Source organism: Garra rufa, chromosome 17 (assembly GCF_049309525.1).
Source record: "Garra rufa chromosome 17, GarRuf1.0, whole genome shotgun sequence".
Classification (NCBI taxonomy): Eukaryota; Metazoa; Chordata; class Actinopteri; order Cypriniformes; family Cyprinidae; genus Garra; species Garra rufa.
The window spans coordinates 35,049,126-35,074,735 of record NC_133377.1 but is presented as its reverse complement, the minus strand read 5'-3'; the positions used below and the strand labels follow the sequence as shown (position 1 = coordinate 35,074,735).

General features: G+C 34.2%; 1 protein-coding gene across 8 annotated transcripts; it reads right to left on the bottom strand.

The window, feature by feature from the left end:
* Positions 1-647: 647 nt before the first annotated feature.
* Positions 648-24,879, bottom strand: LOC141289697 (uncharacterized). Of its 8 annotated transcripts, none has more exons than XM_073821869.1 (41): positions 24,802-24,879; positions 23,526-23,593; positions 23,357-23,425; positions 22,935-22,967; positions 21,282-21,323; positions 20,923-20,964; positions 20,718-20,756; positions 20,473-20,511; positions 18,705-18,755; positions 18,572-18,622; positions 18,084-18,137; positions 17,930-17,968; positions 16,792-16,938; positions 13,428-13,475; positions 13,284-13,322; positions 13,171-13,194; positions 13,052-13,090; positions 12,906-12,950; positions 12,727-12,771; positions 12,032-12,076; positions 11,906-11,953; positions 11,795-11,830; positions 11,380-11,439; positions 9,267-9,320; positions 9,123-9,170; positions 8,943-9,002; positions 8,487-8,531; positions 8,265-8,309; positions 8,156-8,185; positions 7,991-8,038; positions 5,833-5,886; positions 5,354-5,398; positions 5,189-5,239; positions 5,069-5,113; positions 4,947-4,982; positions 4,762-4,806; positions 4,414-4,467; positions 4,300-4,329; positions 1,801-1,836; positions 1,468-1,512; positions 649-1,225 (listed from the first exon to the last, which is right to left on the bottom strand). In XM_073821869.1, the coding sequence occupies exons 1-41, from the start codon at positions 24,810-24,812 to the stop codon at positions 1,197-1,199; spliced, it is 1,914 nt and encodes a 637-aa protein (XP_073677970.1). In that variant the 5' UTR covers positions 24,813-24,879; the 3' UTR covers positions 649-1,196. The 8 variants fall into 8 exon arrangements, with proteins under 8 accessions (XP_073677973.1, XP_073677970.1, XP_073677968.1 ...); XM_073821867.1 differs by having other exon boundaries at positions 652-1,225; positions 4,300-4,335; XM_073821868.1 differs by having other exon boundaries at positions 653-1,231.
* Between the last annotated feature and the right edge of the window lie 731 nt (positions 24,880-25,610).

Sequence of the window (25,610 nt, the reverse complement as noted above, 5' to 3'; positions counted from 1 at the left end):
CTTGTTTTTTTTTTGTTTTTTTTGTAATCGCAAAGTGGATTTGAAGTTGGAGGAGAAAATGGGATGGGAGTTTTTTGACATACTCTTAAGTGTCTGGAACCGGAGTGCACAGAGTACGCATTGCATAGCTGGTGAGCATTTGTGGTTAAAAAGTATAACAATTTTCTCTTTTGGAAAATAACCAGATAAGACCCTTCCTCAGCTGGGATCGTTTAGAGCCTTTTGAAACTACATTTTGAAAGTTCATACTCGCAGCACCATCGAAGTCCACTATAGGCCTATAAAGAAAATTCCTGAAATGTTTTCATTAAAAAAAAAAACATAATTTCTTTACGACTGAAGAAAGAAAGACATGAACATCTTGCATGACAAGGGATTGAGTAAATTATCTGTACATTTTTCTTCTAGAAGTGAACTAGTCATTTAAATCGATGCTATAGGACTAGAGAAAGAAGTCTGTAACAAAAAATATGCAGGAAAACTACAACACCCATAATGCATTTGGCTCGATCAGGCTATCGGTAAAAGGAGAGCAAAAACGCGAAAGTGCGATTTGTAGTTTTCTCTTAAACCCGCTGGATTACGCGTTTTGGTGCAGGTAACATTAAAAAAATGATAAACATTGTTTATTAACTTATACGGCCGAGATTGTAACATTTTGCGAACTTACCCTTTATTAACCTAGTTGATAAGAAATTTGGTCCAACGTCTATTTTCTCAGGTAAAATGACAAATATTTGAATTTGATGTTCAAAATAGATGTTCAATTTAATGTAAAGTTCTTAAAATGACATACATTCAGCAATATACAATTTGTGGCATTTGTAAGGAATATTGCTCAAACATCTAGGCGAGAAAATACAGTAGCGACATTTATAGGGGGAAAACAACCGTTGAATTTACACAGCAAATACATTTTGAATCGAGACTATTTCTCCTTCATCCGACTCCTTTGATTTTTCTTTCGTCGTACCAATGAGTAAAATACTTACAGGGCAGTTTTATAAACAGGCGCAATAAAAAGTTAAGTTACAGTATCCTCTGAATGTTTAAATAGTCAAAAATAAAACAAACGGACACACACACAAAGAAGAGCTAAAGTCTAGCGGGCGGGTTCACGGTTCCTCTGCCAGGCGTACTGGTCCGTGCACTGAAATCTGTAGCGGAGAAACCTCACTCGCGGCTTCATGTGGAAATCAGCAGGTATCTTCCAGTTCCACATTTTCTGCACCTTTCAAAAAGCGCAGAGATCAGTTCATTGAGGCCAAACTAGCATTAAAGGCGTTCGCTAGCAGAAAAATGTGTTAGTTAAGGTGCCCAAACTCAGAGACTCTTTTCATATTATGTGCTTTCTGTCCTCATGTACACTTCTGTTTAAGGGTTTGGGTGAGTAAAATTGTTTTAATGTTTTAAAGTCTCCTATGCTCAAAAAATAAACATTAACAATCTGCAGAATTTCAGACCCACCTTCAGGACCCTGACCAGATGTGTGGTACTGTTCACCTGCTGATACTGGACAGAACAAGCAAAACAGAGAAAAGAGAAGAGCTGTTGAGCATCTGTTCATCAGCACAGGAGACAGTTTTTTTGCATCTCAACCAGACATAAACATGCATTTATTCACAAGGTATTCACTATTTCATTTCTCTTTTAGAGTTTCTCTTCATTCAGTTTTATGAACGATATGTTTCCTTGACAGGTTTGACATGGCTTCGAGGTGAAAGCAAGATACAGATCATCAGAACGAAGCATAAATTATGTGACTTAAGTGAAGGAGGTCTGAACTCCCATGAAGCTTACCAGCTGGCTGTGTCTGTTCCGTAGCACCAGGTTGGCCTGTTAGAGGAGAACAAACCAGATGTTTACATCAAAACTGTTTAGCAGGTAAAGCAGGTTTAGAGATGTAGTGTGATTCATGCATTTGACAACAAGAGTGTGTGTGTGTGTGTGTGTGTGTGTGTGTGTGTGTGTGTGTGTGTGTGTGTGTGTGTGTTGGTGTGCGTGTATATATATATATATATATATATTAGTGGTGGGCCGTTATCGGCGTTAACGTGCTGCGTTAACGTGAAACTCTTATCGCGCGATAAAAAAAATATCGCCGTTAATCTATTCTCAAATTTGGGTTGGGAGCTGGGTCTAAACTACGCAAGCTATGATGACTTTCACCTTGATAGTTTAACGCGGATGTATACCAAAGACAATAGAATATAGTCGCGCGTTTACGTCTCCTCCGCCAAAACACAGACGGGATCGCGTCATCCTCCATTCATAAAAACCGAATCTTCTATAGCGAAATGCCACGTAAATTCGTCGTTTTTTTTTGGGATTCATAAATCAAATGTTGGTCAGTCACTTAATTCAAATCGCGATATGGACTAGTGTATGTGAAAACTGAAATGCAAAAAGACCGTTTTAATATGAATCCGATATGTTCCGTTTGCCTAGCTGTATGTATGAATGGCGGAGGCGAGCTTTTACTACACGAATACTGAAACACACGTGACGCTCCCGGTAATTTTTGGCATTTTCATCTCACATGAACAGATAAACTCAATCTCCCAAACTGCTGTGAGTGTCACTTTTACCGTTTCATTTGAGAAAACTAGCATCATATCATACTGTATGACACAGAAACTTCAAGGCAACCTGTCAAAATAAAAGTACGGTGTAACATATAATGGGCTGGGTAGGTGTTGACCTTAAAAAAACACAATCTAATAGGTAGAAAAAAATAATTTCATTGTTAGTTAGTTAGTAAACACAAGTACATCTAATTGAACATAATTTATTTTCATCAACAAATTATGATAGAACAGCTTTATGAGCTTTATGATCCATTCTCAAAGACTTTAAGTCATTATTTGGGTGGCACACATATTCTGAATGCCTTCAGCAGAATTCAAATTAGCCATTTTAATCTAGATTAATCTAGATTAATTCCAAGATTTAATCTAGATTAATCTAGATTAAAAAAATTAATCTATGCCCACCCCTAATATATATATATATATATATATATACACACACACACACACACTGCTGTTCAAAAATTTGGGATCAGTAAGAGTAAGATTTATGTTTTTGAAGAGGTTTCTTATGCTCATCAAGGGTGTGTTTTTTGATCAAATATACAGAAAAATATAGTGAAATATTATTACAATGTAAAATAACGTTTTTGTATTTAATATACAATAAAATCTATTTTATTCCTGTGATCAAAGCCGAATTTTCAGCATCATTGTATATAATATAATTATATATAATTTTTTATTTTAATATATTTAAAAAGAAAACTGTTATTTTAAATTGTAATAATATTTCACAATATTACAGTTTTATTATACTAAGAAACATAAAAAACACTTTCAAAAACAATATTTTTTTTGTTAATTATTCCAAACATTTAATATATATGCACTACCAGTCAAAAGTTTTTGAACTGTAAGATTTTAAATGTTTTTAAAGAAGCCTTTTCTGCTCACTAAGCCTGCATTTATTTGATCCAAAAAAACAGCAAAAGCAGTAATATTATGTAATATTTTTACTATTTAAAATAACTGCTTTCTATATTAATATATTATAAAATGTATTTTATTCCTGTGATCAAAGCTACATTTTCAGCATCATTACTCCAGTCTTCAGTGTAACATGGTCCTTCAGAAATCATTTTTATGCTGATTTGCTGTTCAAACAACATTTATTAGTATTATCAGCATTTAAATACATTTTTCAGGATTCTTTGATGAATAGAATGATCCAAAGCATTTATCTGAAATAAAAAGCTTTTGTAACATTATACACTATACCATTCAATTATGAAAAAATATCTATTATTCTATCTTTGAGAAAGAAATGATAGAAATTAATAATTTTATTTAGCAAGGATGCTTTAAATTGATCAAAAGGGATGATAAATCTGATGATTTCTATTTTAGATAAATGCTGTTCATCTGAACTTTCTATTTATCAAAACTGAAAAAAAAAATCTACTCAGCTGTTTTCAACATAATAATAATAATAATAATAAATGTTTTTTGAGCAGCAAATCTAAATATATTAAAATGATTTCTGAAGGATCATGTGAGTGCAGTTACGATACTAAAAATTCAGCTTTGAAATCACAGGAACAAATTACATTTTAAAATATATTCAAATAGAAAACAGTTATTTTACATAAATGCAGGCTTGGTGAGCAGAAGACACTTTAAAAAATTTAACTTTTGGCTAAATTTTAATTTATAATAGCTACAGAAAATTCAGCTTAATACTCAGTTTGCAGATATGTTAATAACTTACTTGGACTCCCGAGAGTCCCTTGAGGTTCAGCTGTAGCTTAAAAATAAAAATGGAAAAATTGAAAAAATATCTTTTCCTTATAGTTTGTGCAAAATGTGTGTTTGTGTCACCCACCTGTGCCCATGGCATCTGTCTGTGAGGAAACCCCTGTGAATGGATCCCCTGTGACTGGAGTTGGGTTTAAGAAAGGTTTGTTTCATTTTTAACTTCTAATAAACATCTGACACAATTTTTGCTTTGTAAGCACACCCTTGCAAAAATTGGCCTTGGTAATCATAGTTTCCACCAAAATACCATTGTTGTTGTATTGTAAAATGATAGAATATCCTTCAAACAGGCTTTCAGTATCTTTCTGTCATTCTTTCTGCAGAAACTACGTTTACCATGGTACATTTTTATAAGGGAAGCTTACCTGGATGGTTAGTCCACCTGATGAGGCAGATGTTTTCAAACGTAATTTACCTGGTAAGTCTGTCTGAACCATGCTACTATGTGTCTCTGAGGCATCTGAAAGTTTGACAAGAACATTTGAAATGCCAAAAAGTCATATAGTTTGTTACTTAGTTATTCATTTTTTCTGAACATACCTATGTGTTATATGTGCCTTGGTCATTCTGATTTATTAATATAATCGAAAACTCACTCACCTGTAAATCCAGTCCCAGTCTCACGCACAGAATCTGCTTTTTAGAAACACACACTACACTTGAAACCCTAGCATGAGTGATAGACTGACATGTGTCTGGATGTGCTGAGGAAACGTGGTTACCTGTGTAATTCGGCATGCCGTCTGTTACAGCTAAGTGTCCCTGCCCTGAACAGGAAATAGCATGTAAGAAATATTTCAGATTTGTTTTAATTACTCCATTGCATAATGTGTTGTACTCACCTGTCATGTCTGTTTGTGCCTGTCCGTCAGTCACTGGATCACCTGCAGCACCTGATCACAATATTGGCTCTGTTACTACAGGTTTTTGCACACAAACCAACACTGCGTTTACACTCACTTTTGTGGATTTCGTAAATATGTTTGGTAAAATATCAAAGATAATACCTGCCATATCTGTCTGCATGCTTGCACCAGTGACACCGTCAAGTCCTTTGAGAAGGCAAGGCATGTTTATTTATAAAGCACATTTTAAACACAATGGTAATTCAGTGGAATTCTTTAAAATAATCATAAAATAATCAGAACTGATGCATAAGACACAAAATTAGCAATAAAAAGTTCATTATTTTTTATAATAATTATTATTTAACTTATTAAACTGATTAGTAAGGCTTATTATGTAAGCCTGTTTTCACCACATAATGAAAAAATACAACTTTTATTATTTTAATAACTCACAATTTGGACTTTATCTCACAATTGTGAAATACAGAGTCAGAATTGCGAGATATAAGCTCGGAACTGCGAGAAAAATTCAGAGTTCTGAATTCTCAGAATTCTTCAGAATTGCGAGAAAGTCCAAATTGTGAGATTAAAAAGCCACAATTAACAACCTTTTAAAAAAATGTATTTTGGTTGCTTACCAGTTGTGTCAGCGTAAGGACTGAGAGTGTGGTCGTTTAGATCAAGCGCACCAACTGAAAATAACAGCAACAAGAAAAATTGTTTCCAAAGGGGCTACATAGATTAATATTGAATGATTTGGAAGATAGCATGCTATTAAGTGAATAACAAGTCTAATGAGCATAAAAAACAGAACAAGCTTGAACTATTTTGTAAATACTTTTCAGTATTCATTTAAATAAAGGTAGGCCTATATTTTGAGTCATTTTGGATGGGTTTATTCATTGAGCTTATCTCAATACATTCTAAGGTCGTCTTTTCCTAAATCTCAGATTGTTAACTAATAAATGCATAAAAAGTAATGCTGCATTCCTTTTTGAACAAGCACTGTGTGAGCAATCCAATTATTTCTAGGTAGAGAAAAAACATTTTTTTTTTTTAAATAACTAACTTTCCCACTTTTGTTTTGTGAAATGTTGGTTTAATACAAAAAAGGCATTGTTTAATTACACTAACACTTATTTGTGTATATTTTCAAAACATGTTGCCCTGGACCACAAAACCAGTCATAAGGGTAATTTTTTTTTTTTTAAATTAAGATTTATACATCAAGCTGAATAAATACGCTTTTTATTGATGTATGGTATGGCAAAATATTGAGAAAATCACCTTTAAAGTTGTCCAAATGAAGTTCTTAGCAATGCATATTACTAATCAAAAATTTTTGATATATTTACAGTAGAACATGTACAAAATATCTACATGGAGCATGATCATTACTTAATATCCTAATTTTGACCCATACAATGTATTTTGGCTACTGCTACAAATACCAATGCTACTTAAGACTGGTTTTGTGATCCAGGGTCACAAATCTGAACAATAGATAAATCCAGGTTCAAAATTCTTGTTCTTTTTTGTTGACATATTAGAGATAAATATTTTTTAACAGATACATTTTTGGATATTTTGTTTATTCCCTACATAAATCAGAAAATACTGTAAATAGCTATTTTTATATGAGTAATAAAAAAAGAAAAAAATATATATATATTAGGTGAATTATATATAAACAAAAACATCTGTAAATACCTTCCAAAAATGAATGGGAATAAACTGTAAAATTTGGTGTCTGTAAGTGTTAGTAAAGTGCAGGATAAAAACATATTTTGAGAAAATGGCCTTTAAATATATGTATTGAAATAAACAGACGCAAATTCATAAAGCATAATAAAATAAACTCTTAAATGGCCCAAATTGGTTGTGCCTTAATTTGTTAGCGATATGGTTTTCTACAAAATTAGTTGGTATTCAATATTGGCTATGTTACAGACCCCATAAGGTCACCTGACAAGCATTAGCTATCAGATGTATTTCTTGTTGAAGCAGGATGTTTGTACGGATCATATTTAAGAGCACTTTATAGTAATAATTATATGAAAATAGCAATGATTTGTACAGTTCACCCAAAAATGAAAATTCTGTCATTAATTACTCACTCTCATGTTGTTCCAGACCCGTAAGACCATCTCCAGAACACAAATTAAGATATTTTTGATGAATAGACAGCATAGACAGCAAAGCAACTACCGCCTTTAAGGCCCAGAAAGGTAGTAAGGACTTCATTAAAATAGTCCATGTCACATCAGTGGTTCAACTTTAATGTTATGAAGTTATGAGAATATTTCTTGTGCGCAAAGAAAACAAAAATAACGACTTTATTTAATTTTTGTTCAATTCAATTTCTTCTCTTCTGTGCTGCATTCACTAAAGTACGCATCTCGGATTTCATCAGAAATATCTTAATTTTTGTTCTGAAGATGAACGAAGGTCTAATGGGTTTTGAATGACATGAGGGTGAATAATTAAGGACAGAATTTTAATTTTTGGGAGAACTAACCTTTTAAGTATTCATATTTACTAATTTTGTTAAATTTCAGGAGTACACTAGCAGATGTGATGTGAACTAAAATCCACAAAACTAAAATACAAATATTTGATTTCACGGCTTTAAACCTGCCGTGAGAAATATTTTCCGTATTGAGCAAAAGTGTTTGGTAAACCCACACAACCCCGCCATTACAGACAGAATAGCCAAGAGAAGACGCATAAAAATTGATTTATGGCTAACAAATCAATTGGCTTTCAGTGTTGTCATAGAATCGGGTGATATAGTACCAGCTGTGTGATGCATCTCCGTTGCAGCGCCCTGATGACCTGTTCCGCCTGTTTAGAAAGACATTTGGGAATGTTCACATTGATTCCAGGAAATTAGTCTGTCAATAGTATGACGTTGTGGTTGTGTTTTGATTAGCTCTATGTGTTTTATTGCTAGGTACGTACTGATGTCGAGATGAACGCCTGAAGGGTCACCTGTGAACGAATCCAGACACACACTGCAGCTCTCTATCGTTTATAGGTTTCATATGTTTTTATAGACATTTCAACATACCTTTCTGTATGTCTACCACAGGTTTGTGCCGACCGTTTCCATTTCCTGTAATGCAGTAATGAATTATGTGTCAAAAAAATGATGTATGATGAAATCCTTGCAGGTGGTCAACCACCTAAACCAGCTTGGACCAGCTAGAAACCACCAAAAAGTATCCAACAACTGGTTTAATTTGAATTTTCCAGCAAGTAAAGGTGAGGTTATATGTTGACCAGGGCTTACCATTTGTATCAGGTAAATCTGCACCATTATTATCTGCCCCACCATCTGAGGAGAACAACAAAACTGCTAAATATCATGTTAATTAAGTAATCACCCTCAAGCTGTTCCAAATCTGTAGGACCTCCATTTATCTTTAGAACACAAATTAAGATATTTATTGATGAAATATATTGTTTCTTCATCAAAAAAAAAAAAAAGCATTGTGAATGGGTGCCATGTCCTTGCAGCTTTTCTCATCACAAGATGTTAACTGATGGACTGGAGTGTTGTGGATTACTTGTGGATTATTATGATACTTTTATCAGATGCTTGGACTCTCATTCTGACGGCACACATTCAAGGCAGAGGATCTATTTGTGAGTAAGTGATATAATTCTCCAAATCTGTTTTGATAAAGAAAAAACTCCACTACATGATATGGGCGAACTATTCCTTTAAGTAAAATAGTTGTCTTACCTGAATAGTCTATAAAGGAATGACCTGGATGTGACATTGTGTCGAAGACTACTGATGAATCTGTTAAAATCAGATTAGACTTGAATTAAGATTTGACACATTTTCTGTTTCAGCATTTCAAGTCACTCTCCACCAGACCATGCAGGATTTAGGTGAGCATGTGGTTTAACATCATTTTACCTGTTGTATCAGCTGGTGATTTTGATTGAGCCCCATTATCAGATGTGCCTGGAGATATTATGAAAGATATTATTAGAAAGACTTTGTTAACATAATGTACTGTTACTAATTTAATACTCGTAAACAGATTAATAGTTCACTTACTGATTGAATGGGTATAATCCCCATTCCCATTGTCAACAGACAGGTAATCCAGTCCTGATATACAGAACAAGAGACGGTTAGCAAGGTAAAAGTTTTGGTCTATCTATCTATCTGTCTATCTATCTATCTATCTATCTATCTATCTATCTATCTATCTATCTATCTATCTATCTATCTATCTATCTATCTATCTATCTATCTATCTATCTATCTATCTATCTATCTATCTATCTATCTATCGTTCTATCTATCTATCTATCTATCTATCTATCTATCTATCGTTCTATCGTTCTATCTATCGTTCTATCTATCGTTCTATCTATCTATCTATCTATCTATCTATCTATCTATCTATCTATCTATCGTTCTATCTTTCTATCATTCTGTCATTCTGTCATTCTATCTATCTATCTATCTATCTATCTATCTATCTATCTATCTATCTATCATTCTATCATTCTGTCATCGTTCTATCTATCATTTTATCGTTCTATCTTTCTATCTGTCTATCTTTCTATCATTCTGTCATTCTATCTATCTATCTATCTATCTATCTATCTATCTATCTATCTATCTATCTATCGTTCTATCTATCGTTCTATCATTCTCTCATTCTATCATCGTTCTATCTATCTATCATTCTATCGTTCTATCTTTCTATCATTCTGTCATTCTATCTATCTATCTATCTATCTATCTATCTATCTATCTATCTATCTATCTATCTATCTATCTATCTATCTATCTATCTATCTATCTATCTATCATCGTTCTATCATTCTCTCATTCTATCATCGTTCTATCTATCTATTATTCTATCGTTCTATCTTTCTATCATTCTGTCATTTTATCTATCTATCTATCTATCTATCTATCTATCTATCTATCTATCTATCTATCTATCTATCTATCTATCGTTCTATCATTCTATCATCGTTCTATCTATCGTTCTATCTATCGTTCTATCTTTCTATCTGTCTATCTTTCTATCATTCTGTCATTCTATCTATCTATCTATCTATCTATCTATCTATCTATCTATCTATCTATCTATCTATCTATCTATCTATCTATCTATCTATCTATCTATCTATCTATCTATCTATCTATCTATCTATCGTTCTATATGTCTATCTTTCTGTCATTCTATCTATCTATCTATCTATCTATCTATCTATCTATCTATCTATCTATCTATCTATCTATCTATCTATCTATCTATCTATCTATCTATCGTTCTATCGTTCTATCATTCTCTCATTCTATCATCGTTCTATCTATCTATTATTCTATCGTTCTATCTTTCTATCATTCTGTCATTTTATCTATCTATCTATCTATCTATCTATCTATCTATCTATCTATCTATCGTTCTATCGTTCTATCGTTCTATCATTCTATCATCGTTCTATCTATCTATCGTTCTATCTTTCTATCTGTCTATCTTTCTATCTGTCTATCTTTCTATCATTCTGTCATTCTATCTATCTATCTATCTATCTATCTATCTATCTATCTATCTATCTATCTATCTATCTATCTATCTATCTATCTATCTATCTATCTATCTATCGTTCTATCGTTCTATCTTTCTATCGTTCAATATGTCTATCTTTCTATCATTCTATCTATCTATCATCTATCTATCTATCTATCTATCTATCTATCTATCTATCTATCTATCTATCTATCTATCTATCTATCTATCTATCTATCTATCTATCTATCTATTGTTCGTTCTATAAAATGTTTTATAAATCGTTCTATCTACCTACAGTTCTATCTGTCTATTGTTTTATCATTTGTTCTTTCATTATATTGGTCATTCTATCTGTCCATCTAAAAGCTCCTACACTCATTCAGTAAGTTGAGTTATGACTTTAGTGATCAGTCTGTGTAATACACACGGATGCATGAAACCCCAGTGACCTCTCGTGACACTAAAAACGTCTCTGAAAGTTGTCGTTACACCCCCTTCGGAGCCAATGTCACGACTGTAAGTCTGACAGAGTTTATTAGACGTGTGCTGGGATAATCCCACAGCTACTGGGGTAAAAGCACTCTAAATTTACAGGACCTAAAGGAGCACAGAGCGGCAGCCAGCAGCCATTACCTGGAGGAGCGTCTAGAACCGGACCGCCACTGGACGGGTGCCCTGGACTCAGGCCAGCGGCTGGAAAGGGGAACCAGTGAGAGAGAAAAGACAGCTTTGATTCACACCAGTCGTCTTTCAATAAATTATTAGGTAGAGAACAGAATCTGGCTGGTTTATTCTGTCAGCGCGGCCCATAATTAGTACAGTGTGACAGCTGGACAGAATGAGGGAAGGCTCTCAGCGCCGTATGTGAGCCGTTTCACAGCATGGGCATAAAAGTAAATCAAGTGAACTTAACTAGTGTGGGACGTCCTGTTTGTTACAAGGCCAATGAGATCAGCAGAAAGCAATTCTGGTGTCCGCAGCCCAAAAGCCATAAACATCAAGCCTCTCTGGTTAAGTGAAAAATGGATGACGTGAAGTGGACGCTTACCTGCCGAATCCACCTGAAATGCGAGTCCCATGTGATCTGTTGAGACAGCGTCAGTTACTAGGCATGTGGGTGGAACGTCTGGAGGACTGTCTAAGAGGTCTAAAAGCGTACCTAACCCGTCCGTTTGGGTGTCTGGACCAAAGCTCTCTCCTATTCCACCTACAGAGGGAGACATTCTGAGTCCATACTGAGATTTATATTTCTTCCACTAATATAGAAGAAGAGAGAAATGCTCACCCATTAAGCCAACTAGGAAGTCATGGCTTGACTGATCTATTATGCCTGCAAAATAGATCAAAATTTGCAATTTGCAATATACTTAGTATGTTATGATTAGGCTATATAGTGCTGTTTAAAAGTTGGGGTCAGTAAGAATTTTTAATGTTTTTGAAATAAGTCTAATAAAAAAATACAGTAAAAACAGTAATATTGTCAAATATTATTATAATTTTAAAGGGATAGTTCACCCAAAAAAGAAAATTCAGTTTATTACCCACCCTCATGTCTTTCTAAACCTCTAAACTTACTACCTTTCTGGGCCTTAAATTTAGTAGTTGGATCAGAAAGCTCTAGGATTTCATTAAAAATATCTTAATCTGCGTTCAAAAGATGAACAAAGGTCTTACAGTTTTGGAACGACATGACGGTGAGAAATTAATAACAGAATTTTCATTTTTGGGTCAACTATCCCTTTAAAAATCCCTTTTCTATTTGAATTATTAATGTGCTGATTTTGTGCTCATAAAATTGTATTATTAGTGTTGAAATGTGTTGAATATTTTATGGAAATGATAATGACATGATAAAGTTCTTGAAAGGCTTGAATAGGTTCTTTTGATTAGTGTTTTGGTTTTTGTGTCTAATTCAATAACTGAATCTTAACAAAATGTGTTTTGTTTTTTTTAGGGCAGAAGAGTTGAGGTGATGTTTACCTGTAATTTCAAGGTGGGGGCTAGTGCCAAATGATTCAAAACCACCTGCAACGTAAATGGAACAAACAACACACATGATGAGAACTACATTTTTAATCGAAAACAATGTAAGTATACTAAGTTTATTCTTGGAAATGAATGGTTCTTTTATGGTCAGATTTTAAATCACGTTTTTATACCTGTTCCTTGTATCTGAGATGTGCCTGCCATGAAATGATCCAAGCCTGCATCAAAAACAGCAGATATAGTTTTTTTTTTTTAATCTGTTTTCATGTCATATGAAACATCAGTCTATTAAAAACTATTATATTTATTGTTTCCTCACCTGTTTCTCCTCCATTCAGTAGGTGTTTGTGTCCATTACCTAGGAGAGGAATCTGATTAAAATGACTAAATCACTCATCCTGTTTAAAATGATATGCGGTAACACACAATAATACTTACCATTAGATTCTATCTCAGGGATTTCTGAATGTACAAGATAAAAATGACATAATTTTGACATTGTTTAACAGAAAATATTTTGTAAACTGCATATAAACTTTAATGTTTATTACCTGGAGACTCGATTTGCGATCCATCATGAGCTGTTTCCCCTGATCAAAAATATAAGGTATGTTCTCATATAAGTGTGTACAGCATTTAAGAAGTAAGAAATTACCTCCATGAGATACAATAAAGAGAAGCTGTTATACACATACCATTTTCATACTGTGAGCCATCTGTATGTGGAGTGAATCCTTCTGACCCTGAACACACATATGCAAACAGCATTATAGCTGTATAACTTTTTTGCAGATCTTTTACTTGAAGCCTTTACATAAAATGAATGAATGACATTTATTTTTAAAGCGGTCATCGGATGCAAAACTCACTTTTACATGTTTGAACATTAATGTGTATTGGTAGTTTGTGTACACAACCACTCTACAATGATAAAAATCCACCCAGTGGTATTTTTTTAATCTTTAAAAGTAATATCCCCTTTTTAAAATCTGGTCATTCTCAGCTTCTTGTCGGTGTGACAGCACACCAACAGAGGCCACTCCCACGATAGTAGATTGACATGAGTGCCTTACCTTAGACCCGCCCTTACCGAGCTGAAACAGTCAGACTCTGATCGCCATTGTGTCGACTCAGGTGCAGGGGAAGACAAGAATGTCTCCGACTGAACGATTGAGGTGTTCTGTTGTTGGATGTAATATTGTACATAGCAGCCGTCATTTACTCACGACATCTGAGCCGCTAAAGACGCAGAGGATTAACGTTACTTTTGTTTTTTTAAAGGAAAGCGCCAATCCCGATCTACATATGCGTCTATGTTTGTGCGAATCATTCGTGATGCAGCTTCACCCACAGCAGAAGTGAGTATAAGGGTTTTTTATGCATCTTTGCAAATGGCCTTTCTTAATAATGTGCTAATTAGCAAGTTTTGCAGCTAAACGCGGCTAAATTCGGCTAAAGTAAACATTACGGCTGCAGAGAGGGGCGGGGCAAGGAACATCTAAAAAGGGCTGATTTTGACAAGGTAAAAAAAATAAAAAATTTTACACTACCATTGAGAAATTTTAACCAAAGTATATTATAGACTGCTCATTAAGACCCTGAAGAATCATATCAACTTGTAGAAAATGTGCATCCGATGACCCCTTTAAAGGAATAGCCAAAAAAAAAAAGAACTTTTGCTAAGCATTTACTCACCCTCAGGCCATCCAAGATGTAGATGAGCTTCATTAAAAATAGATTTGGAGAAATTTAGAATTACATCACTTGCTCACCAATGGATCCTCTGCAGTGAATGGGTACCGTCAGAATGGAAAGTCCAAACCGTTGATAAAAACATCACAATAATCCACAAGTAATGACTCCAGTCTATCGGTTAACATTGTGTGAAATTAAAAGCTGCATGTTTGTAAGAAACAAATTCATTATTTATATGTTTTTTTTTTGTTTGTTTTTTTACTTCAAACAGCACTACTTACAGTCCTTCATCCATAATATTGCCTTTTCCAGTGAAAGAGTCATAACAAGCAGAGGAATATGCACAGTTTACAAGCAAAAACAGTTCTAAACAAATACAGGTCCTTTTCAAAAAATTAGCATATTGTGATAAAGTTCATTATTTTCTGTAATGTACTGATAAACATTAGACTTTCATATATTTTAGATTCATTACACACAACTGAAGTAGTTCAAGCCTTTTATTGTTTTAATATTGATGATTTTGGCATACAGCTCATGAAAACCCAAAATTCCTATTTAAAAAAATTTGCATATCATGAAAAGGTTCTCTAAACGAGCTATTAACCTAATCATCTGAATCAACTAATTAACTCTAAACACCTGCAAAAGATTCCTGAGGCTTTTAAAAACTCCCAGCCTGGTTCATTACTCAAAACCGCAATCATGGGTAAGACTACCGACCTGACTGCTGTCCAGAAGGCCATCATTGACACCCTCAAGCAAGAGGGTAAGACACAGAAAGAAATTTCTGAACGAATAGGCTGTTCCCAGAGTGCTGTATCAAGGCACCTCTGTGGGAAGGAAAAAGTGTGGCAGAAAACGCTGCACAACGAGAAGAGGTGACCGGACCCTGAGGAAGACTGTGGAGAAGGACCGATTCCAGTCCTTGGGGGACCTGCAGAAGCAGTGGACTGAGTCTGGAGTAGAAACATCCAGAGCCACCGTGTACAGGCGTGTGCAGGAAATGGGCTACAGGTGCCGCATTCCCCAGGTCAAGCCACTTTTGAACCAGAAACAGCGGCAGAAGCGCCTGACCTGGGCTACAGAGAAGCAGCACCGGACTGTTGCTCAGTGGTCCAAAGTACTTTTTTCGGATGAAAGCAAATTTTGCATGTCATTCGGAAATCAAGGTGCCAGAGTCTGGAGGAAGACTGGGGAGAGGGAAATGCCAAAATGCCTGAAGTCCAGTGTCAAGTACCCACAGTCAGTGATGGTCTGGGGTGCCATGTCAGCTGCTGGTGTTGGTCCACTGTGTTTTATCAAGGGCAGGGTCAATGCAGCTAGCTATCAGGAGATTTTGGAGCACTTCATGCTTCCATCTGCTGAAAAGCTTTATGGAGATGAAGATTTCATTTTTCAGCACGACCTGGCACCTGCTCACAGTGCCAAAACCACTGGTAAATGGTTTACTGACCATGGTATTACTGTGCTCAATTGGCCTGCCAACTCTCCTGACCTGAACCCCATAGAGAATCTGTGGGATATTGTGAAGAGAAAGTTGAGAGACGCAAGACCCAACACTCTAGATGAGCTTAATGCCGCTATCGAAGCATCCTGGGCCTCCATAACACCTCAGCAGTGCCACAGGCTGATTGCCTCCATGCCACGCCGCATTGAAGCAGTCATTTCTGCAAAAGGATTCCCGACCAAGTGTTGAGTGCATAACTGAACATAATTATTTGAAGGTTGACTTTTTTTGTATTAAAAACACTTTTCGGATGAAATATGCTAATTTTTTGAGAATTTTGGGTTTTCATGAGCTGTATGCCAAAATCATCAATATTAAAACAATAAAAGGCTTGAACTACTTCAGTTGTGTGTAATAAATCTAAAATATATGAAAGTCTAATGTTTATCAGTACTTTACAGAAAATAATGAACTTTATCACAATATGCTAATTTTTTTTAAAGGACCTGTATGTCAGTGGATTTTGAGAGGACAAGAGGAGATGGACTTTTTCACTGTTATTATGAATTATGGTATTTTGGCCAGAAGCGATGGCTGGAAGTTAAAAATCTGTTAACAATGGATTTATTTCTTACAAACATGCAACTTTTCACTTCACAAGATGTTAACTGATGGACTTGAGTCATGTGGATTACTTGTGGATTATTGTGATGTTCTTATCAGCTGTTTGGATTCTCATTCTGACGGCACCCATTCACTGCAGGGGATCCATTGGTGAGCAAGTGATGCTAAATTTCTCCAAATCTGTTTTAGTGAAGAAGCTCATCTACAACTTGCGAGGCTTAAGGGTCAGTCGATTTTCAGCAAATTTTCCTTATTTTTGATGAACTATTCCATCTTTTTGATTGAAATACCTGTAGGTTGTGATTGGACCTCTGAGGAAACTACACCCACACCATCTGACGTCTGTCCTGCTGAAGGTCTGTCAAAAGTGTGGCTGGAAATCATTGTGGACCCATGACCTGCTGCTATGTGGCCTGATGACCCTTGACCTGATGACACTGTGAGATAGACGAAGATACATCACATTATGGAGTAAATGAAAGATGAACCACTATGTTTATATGCACTAGATTAGAATATCTAAAATCCAGTGGCCTTTCACTATAGACCTTTCCTGAGTAAATAATGAGTGCCGCCATTAGGAATTCTAACTTCCAATTGAGTGCTCTTCTGTTCCACTCTCCATGAAAAACCCATTCAAATAGAGCCCATCTGTTTTAAATGTAGCTAACGTTGACAGCTTTGTGTCATCTACACATTCATTAAAGTTTGAGGAGTGAGGCAAAGACAAATCATGGTCATTGTGACATTGCAAAGTGATGGTGCTATGGAGTTATGTGCTTTTTAAAAGCATTTTAATAGGTTTAATATTAGATTATCAGCTCGGAATATACACTAATTTGACTAAAACGCTGGATACTGGACATCCAAAGCATTCTTCAGGTTAAGAATCATGACTTCCGCGTTCAGGAAAAACATCTATATTTTGATTTTATTGGCATAATATAAACACATATGTGACCCTGGACCACAAAACCAGTCATAAGGTAAAATTTTACAAAACTGAGATTTATACATCATATGAAAGCTCAATAAATAAGCTTTCTATTGATGCATAGTTTGTTAGGATAGAACAATATTTGGCCGAGATGCATCTATTTGAAAATGAGGAATCTGAGGGTGCAAAAAAATCAAAATACTGAGAAAATCACCTTTAAAGTTGTCCAAATTAGGTTCTTAACAATGCATTTTACAAATCAAAAATTACATTTTGATATATTTACAGTAGGAATTTTACAAAAAATCTTCATGGAACATGATCTTTACTTAATTTCCTAATGATTTTTGGCATAAAAGAAAAATCAAAAATTTTGACCCATGCAATGTATTTTTGGCTATTGCTACAAATATACCCCAGCGACTTAAGACTGGTTTTGTGGTCCAGGGTCACATATTATAAGCCTCAACATAAAAAGAACAATCTCCTACCAACAGAAATGGACACTGAATGGACGCCCCCGTCTGTGCCTAAAACACATTAAACATATTAGGTTTCTCTTAAGATGTAAGTTTTTTCTACAATTTTATATATTTGATATCATATTTCAAACATGAATTAAAATGTGTTTCTAATTGTCATTACCAGGGACTTTAGATCCTGAACCTCCATTAGCACCTGCTCCTCCAGCTCCTACACCTAAAAAACAATTTCCTTTATCACTTTTCTTTTCTTTTCTTTGTTTTTTTTATTTTTTATTAATACTTTTATTTAGGATGCATCAAACGTGAAATGATTTCTGTAGTAATGTTGCTAAAAATTCAGCTTTGCATCACAGGAATAAATTACATTGTAAAATATATACAAATAGAAAACAGTTCATTTACATTGCAATTAAATTTCACAATATTGCTGTTTTTATTGTATTTTTGAGCAAATAAATGCTTAAAAAATCTTACTGTATTATACTATATAATATTATAATTTATTATACATTTTTTAAAATGTAATATTAGTATTGAATAGTGCATAATAAACCTTTTAGTAGTTTTTAGTGTATATTGTTAGTATATATGCCATGCCGCATAAATGTGTAACTTGCTACTTTTTTTTTAAAGCCAGTGATCAGGTACCTGGAGGAACTATCTCTGATTTGGATCCATCTTGTCCACCATAACTTGCATCTGTAAATAAGTGAAACAAATACAGTGATTAGGCAATTAACTTGTTCAGGTAAAAAGAAAAGCAGGTGAACAGATACAGTACCATGAGAACTTGAGCCAGATGGGCGAGAGTACCCGTCTCTACCGTTACTTCCTGTAACCCACACAGAAAAACAGTAATAAAACACTGCCATCCATCTTTAATAAAAAAAGGCTCCAGTAATCCAATAACAGGCAGGTAGTGGTTTAATTAAACAATGAAACTTAATTTAACTTAATTCAACACCCTGCATCATATTTTCTAATGAAATCTAATGTTTCTTACTAATTTTGGGTGCTGATTCCAAAAATAGTGCTCTAGCATGTCACTTTCTCACAAAATAATTTTCATTTTGTAGCATTTTTGCATTCTATAAACATTTCTAAAGTTAAAGTCTTGTATTATCCCATAATCAGAGGAAAAACTGCCACAAAGACAAGATTTCTATCTTTCTCTGAGTCAGCTTACAACAGTTTAAATTCTCAGCTGATTTTCACATGGATGACATTAAATGCCTAATTTTAAGAAGAAAATCCAAACAAGACTCAAATCTGTGGATGTTTTACTACATCCAGAAAGCAACAGAAAATTGCAGTTTTTGTGAAAAAGGCTTATTTATTTATGAATTAGTGTTTATGGGTCAAAGACGAAAAAGGGTTTAAGCATAATTTGTTGTTGTTTTCCTCCAAAAAATATTTAAAAGTTTTCTGTTTAATTTAATCACATTTTTATTTTCTGATCAAAAAAAAAATATCATACATTTTCCCCTAAATTACAGAAGACACCCACTAAAATGTAATTCAGTGCAACAGTCTTGTCAGGCATATTTACAAAAAAAAATATATAAAAAATACTTATTAGTTGTAATCTACATTTTTTTTTAATTTGCCACTATCCTAGGTTTTTCCCGTTTGTCAGTAAGAGTTTTTTACTCATTTAAAACACAATAAAATTTAATATGCTCCCTTTTTCTTTTACATATTTTAATATGTACAAGTCAGAATAAGCATGTTGTTTAAATTTTTACATAAATATCGAATGACAGTGTAACATTATTTCAACCAAATTTTGACATGTTGTTCTCCAAAAACTTATTTGAAACCTTAAAAGTAGACACTTTACTTACATTTAATGTGCTTTCTATGGACATAAAGTCACTTTTGTAAATTTCTTTTGACATGGACATCTTAGCGTCTTTTAACCTTATGTAAAGGGGGTATTTTAACATATTTATTCACTACTTTGTAGATTGTAGGCTAAATAAATATTTTAAATACTTGTTTTTGTCATTTGGCTGCTTTCGGTGTTTTCATCAAGTGCAATAAAGCTGATAAATATACATAATTTAAAAAGAAAAAACACTTATTTTGTGAGAAAACCATGTGATGGGAAGTTTTTACTGATATTTTTAAATTCAGCATCCTCAAATTAGCAAATTTTTTATTTTTTATTTTTTTTTGCAAATCAGCAGAAAGTTTTAATATATGTGACCCATAAGGGGCAATTTTGAAACATTGAAAGCTGAATAAATAAACTTTCCATTGAAGTATAGTTTGTTAGGATACGACAATATTTGGAATCTGATGGTGCAAAAAATCTAAATACTGAGAAAATCGCCTTTAAAGTTGTCCAAATGAAGTTTTTAGCAATGCACATTACAAACCAAAAATTAAGGTTTGTTATATTTACAGTAGGAAAGTTACAAAATATCTTCATGGAACATGATCTTTACTTAATATCCCATTGAATTTTGGCATAAAAGAAAATCTTGTGCTACTTATGACTGGGTTTGTGGTCCAGAGTCACATATTATGATTGAAATGCTGGTTACCGTTTGCTCCGTTTGAAGCTGTTGATGTGCTGCCTGATGCTGTAATGACAAAAACACTAGTTTAGTTCCTGATTGGCCTTGAAAGAGAAGATATATCTAGATTTGACCTCTTGATGCCCGGCTACGACCCAGTCCGTATATTGTATCTCTGTAGTGCATTTCCTACACAAGGTCAGTCGGTGTTGCTTTTCTAAAGTGTGACTTGTGTGAAAGTTTTGCCCCTGATAGATCAGGTTCACACTTACAGACTTGGCCAGTTTGAGTGCCACCATTAAGTTTCTGACCTGGGAAACAAGAGCAAAGGTTTTGTCAAAAGATGTATTGGACTTCAGAAAGGCCTGAAAAGTGGCCATTGAGCTTTCAACAAATTCACCTTTCACCAGAGGCCATGAGAGGCTAATGCACTCCGAACAGAACTTGTTTTTGCGTTATCGAGTAGACTTCCCTTACCGTTTGGGGATTCGCCCGCGACTGCGCTGCCAGGAGTCATACCTTGGAGAAAAACAGCCCTTCAGTCTAAACAAGGTCCCGAAACATCGGCCCAACAAACATGCAATCTCACTACTCTACAGGCCTCTGTTTTCCACGGATCTGTGCACCTGATGTTTCGTCTTTCCGCATTTATTAATAAATCGAGCAATGCCGTTCAGCCGCCGTGGCTAAAATCCCCACATACCTGATCCCTAAACCAGATTAAGTACTGATTGACTTTGCTTACTGAGTAGGGTGCACCCACTGAACTATTTTCCAGTGCTGAGAGGTTCAGTGTTCTCTGCCTCCAGCTCTAAAGAGGATTAGCTTCACCTTACCCAAGCCTTTGGGTGCTGCAGTGGCCTGCTGCGATCCGGCTCCTTTGGGAAAAGAAGGAGAGGAACAAGAAACATATTCTTAAGATTCCCAGAGATCATTTCTCACAGGTCAATCAATCTATTCCCGCCAGGTGGCTTCTGGAAGGACAAACACTCTTTTTACATGTACCTATGGGGTTTTGCATCTTGTTTAAACCGGTTATTTACATTTTAAGTTGCTTTTATTGGCTTTTATGTGCATTTTAGATCAGATTTTAAGTTTTTGTTTAGCTGTTGCTACCACAATAGAACTAAATGTTTATCCTTGCTACAAGTTAAATATAGAGTAACTACTAAATCATTTGGGGTCAGTAAAATTGTTTTTGACAGAAATGATGCATTTAATTGATTAAAAGTGACAGTTAAGACTTTAGTCTTTAGATTTCTATTCCAAATAAACGTTGTTTTCCTTAAAAAAAAAAGATGCTTTCTGGAAAAATATTAAGCAACACTTGTTTTTAAAATTGATAAATATTCATCATAGTGACACTGAAGACTGCCGTAATGATGCTAAAAATTCCACTTTTGATTACAGGTATAAATTACATTTTAAAATATATTAGAATAGAAAACAGTTGGTTTACATCTTAATACTTTTTCTTAATTTTACAGTTTTTTACTGTATTTCTAATCAAATAAATGCAGTCTTGGTGAGGATAAGAAAATTACTGACCCCATTATTTTAAATTTGGTGGTATATCTTAATTATCTCACAAAAAGTACTGTGGGACCATGGTTGTATTAGATTGCAATACCGTGATATTTTGAAATATATTATCTATGTAAAATCTATGTACTCTTTGTAAATACTATTTGTGACTCTGGACAACAAATTATGCTTTTCACTGATGTATGGTTTATTAAGATAGGACTATATTTGGTCGAGATACAACTATTTGAAAATCTGGAATCTGAGGGTGCAAAAAAAATTATATTGAAAAGAATCGCTCCAAATGAAGTTCTTAGCAATGCATATTACTGATCAAAAATTAAGTTTTGATATATTTGCAGTAAGACATTTACAAAATATCTTAATGGAACATGATCATTACTTAATATCCTAATGATTTTTTGCATAAAAGAAAAATCAATAATTTTGAGCTTTACAATGCATTTTTAGCTATTGCTACAAAAATGCTACTTCTGACTAGTTTTTTTGTCCAGGGTCACATATAAATATAAAATATTATGGTACATGATTTTTCATTATGATTGTTTTCACCTCACTGTATATATATATATATATATATATATATATATATATATATATATTTTTTTTTTTTTTTTTTTTTTTAGGGATAGCATGGAATTTACATATTGTCCAAAAACATATATGTACATACTATGATGCTGTATAGTTATCTTGACTTTTAAAGTCATAATAATGCGAGTATTACCTATTGTCCCATGTCCAAACAGCATAGAATTCAAGAAATAATACCACAGTACATTTTGTAAGTCTAATTTCTGATTATGGCAGAACCCCAAATGTTTTGAATAGCTCAGTGTCATTTAGAAAGACTGACTTCTGAAGCAAATTATCCCTCATTTTGTGATTATTAAAGATGACTGAGGTTTTGCACAATGGTGGTAAGTTGTGAACTTGTCACCCACCCTTCATATGCTGACCTTTGGAGTCATCATCATCTGTAAAGAAAAGGGAAAATCGATACAGTTTATAACAACCGCTCCTTTGTTTTGACCTTCTCCTCTTTCTCTCCCGAATCCCTGGCAGATCTGCTGACTGTTATCAGAATAATATGAGTCCACAGAGTTTAGGATTCACTGATCAGTTTTAAATTAAATGAGACTTTGGATTTACTCACATTAATGCATTTATGCTGTTTAACATTAGGTTTATAAAGCTGAACAGATTTTAAAATGTTTAAAAGAGATTCAAGTTTACTTTAGAACTGTTTATCATGTGTTAACTTCTCATTTTGTTCTTTTGCAGGATCACATCTAGTGTCAAACTTGACAATCGGCTCTCATCAGGACGTTGATGAAGTAATATCTAAAAGTCTTTCATGCCCTACCCTCTTCCTCTTCAGACAGTTCTTCTTCACCCTCTTCAGCCTCAAAGTCATTTTCCTCAGGCTCCTTATCTGTCCGGAGAAATAATGCCGCAGTTTAAGGAGCGCGGGCGCCGTATGTTAAACATAAGAGTGTGTCATTAAACAATCCCTCAGGGAAAAGAGCTCGTACCTTCAACAGGAGCCGTTGATACGGTGGACGCCAGAAACACAACAGCCACTGAAGCAATTACAAGATTTCTGTGAAAGCAAAATGATAAGAGTCCAGAATGAGAACACAAGAAGAAAACACAATAAGATGCTGATTTAGCGTAAGTCACACTTATTTATCATGCATATTCTCAAAAACAGCTCTGAAAATAAATAAAAAACATTCATTCTCTTAGGAAATGCATGCATGCATTTTAATAATGTTTTAATGCAATTGCAACTTAAATGTAACATCTTTGATTTTTTTTTAAAAACATGCAATGCTTAAAAGCAATATTTAGCACTGAGTTTGCACCAAAATGCATGTTTTTATGTTGTGTATAGACATTACATTACTAAATGAGACTCCCAACATCATATGATCAGAGTAACACAAACTTTAAACTATAACCAGATATAAGTCACATGTAATATTTCAATATTACAAGATTTATAAGTACAAATCCTACACAAAACATGCTTTTTGTCTACTAAAAAGCATTCCTGCACCTCAAACACAGTGCTAGCAACAGTCATGGGTTTGATTCCCAAGCAATGAAAGAATGAATTCATGCACTTTCAATACAATACATAAACATAAAAACTCCCCATTCAAGCATTTTAATAAACCAATCCACTGCTATATGTGACCCTGGACCACAAAACCAGTCATAAGGGTCCAATTTTTTTTATTTAGCTTTCCATTGATGTATGGTTTGTTAGGATAGGACAATATTTTGCAGAGATACAACTATTTGAAAATCTGTCATTTAAAAGATAAATAAATAATTAAATATTGAGAAAACCACCTTTAAAGTTGTCCAAATTAGGCACTTAGCAATGCATATTACTAATCAAAAATTACGTTTTAATATATTTACGGTAAGAAATGTACAAAATATCTTAATTAACATGATCTTTACTTAATATCCTGATGATTTTTGGCATTAAAAATCAATATTGAGAAAATCACCATTAAATTTGTCCAAATGAAGCACTAAGCAATGCACATTACTAATCAAAAATTAAGTTTTAATATATTTATGTTAGGAAATGTACAAAATATCTTCATGGAACATGATCTTTACTTAATATCCTACTGATTTTTGGCATTAAAAAAAGTATCAGTAATTTTTTTTTTTTTTTTTGGCTATTGCTACAAATATACAGGTTCCAGGGTCACATATATTGATAAACAATTGCTCATTTAGCTATCAGTTGCTCCCTTGATCCTTATAAATCAATTATCATTGACTTACCGTGACAGCATCTTTAGCACAGGTCTATGTGGGAAACTGTGCAGCAGACATAAAGCAACCAGCAAACGTGCTTTTGACTTCCTTATGCTTGACTGGCCACCAAAATACATTTTATACTCTTCCAGCCCCCCATTTTGGTAAGGGGCAGGACTTCTAACCCCAGCCCCTGCCATTCAAACCGCTCCCTCCAATCAAACCACAGATGAGCACTGACACATTTTTGATTCATAATTGATATTCGGGTCAGATCTGCGGTGTCTTCAAGCATCTGTTTTTCAGAAATGATGATGAATATCTATTGCATTTTGCTGTTGACAGATTATACTGAAAATTGGGATGAAAAACATCTTTATTCACGCTACGTCCCATCATCTTTTTGGCCCAGCAGGCAGTGGTGGAATCAGTAAGGCAGCTCAACCAGTGGAGGGCACAGCCAGCCTACGCAACATCACACAGAGAGCAGAGCCACAGGAACTCAAGCAGGAAGTTACAGGTTTTTTCTCATTTATTCATCCTTGGAAAACAAGTTGACCTGGCTGGTTTTAGATCAGTGGTTTCCAGATGGTTCTTTCATGCTTGAATTGTGATTTAGATCTTACGAGAATGCTGCTACGCAAAATATATTTTCAAAACAAAATTTTTAAATTTCTAAAAACAGATTGAATATTACAAGATTCAAAAATTGTCTCCAAAATACTATAGTACAGGTTGTACATTCTTGTTTTATATATATATATATATATATATATATAGAGAGAGAGAGAGAGAGAGAGAGAGATATATATAGATATAGATATAGATATATAGAT

Excerpts from the sequence above, each read along its gene's own strand:
- LOC141289697 (XM_073821865.1), bottom strand. Across the intron at positions 18,138-18,571 it reads ATCAGAGATAGTTCCTCCAG|GTGTAGGAGCTGGAGGAGCA; the intron begins GTACCTGATCAC and ends ATTGTTTTTTAG. Across the intron at positions 8,532-8,942 it reads TTCCTTTATAGACTATTCAG|ATGGTGGGGCAGATAATAAT; the intron begins GTAAGACAACTA and ends TGTTCTCCTCAG.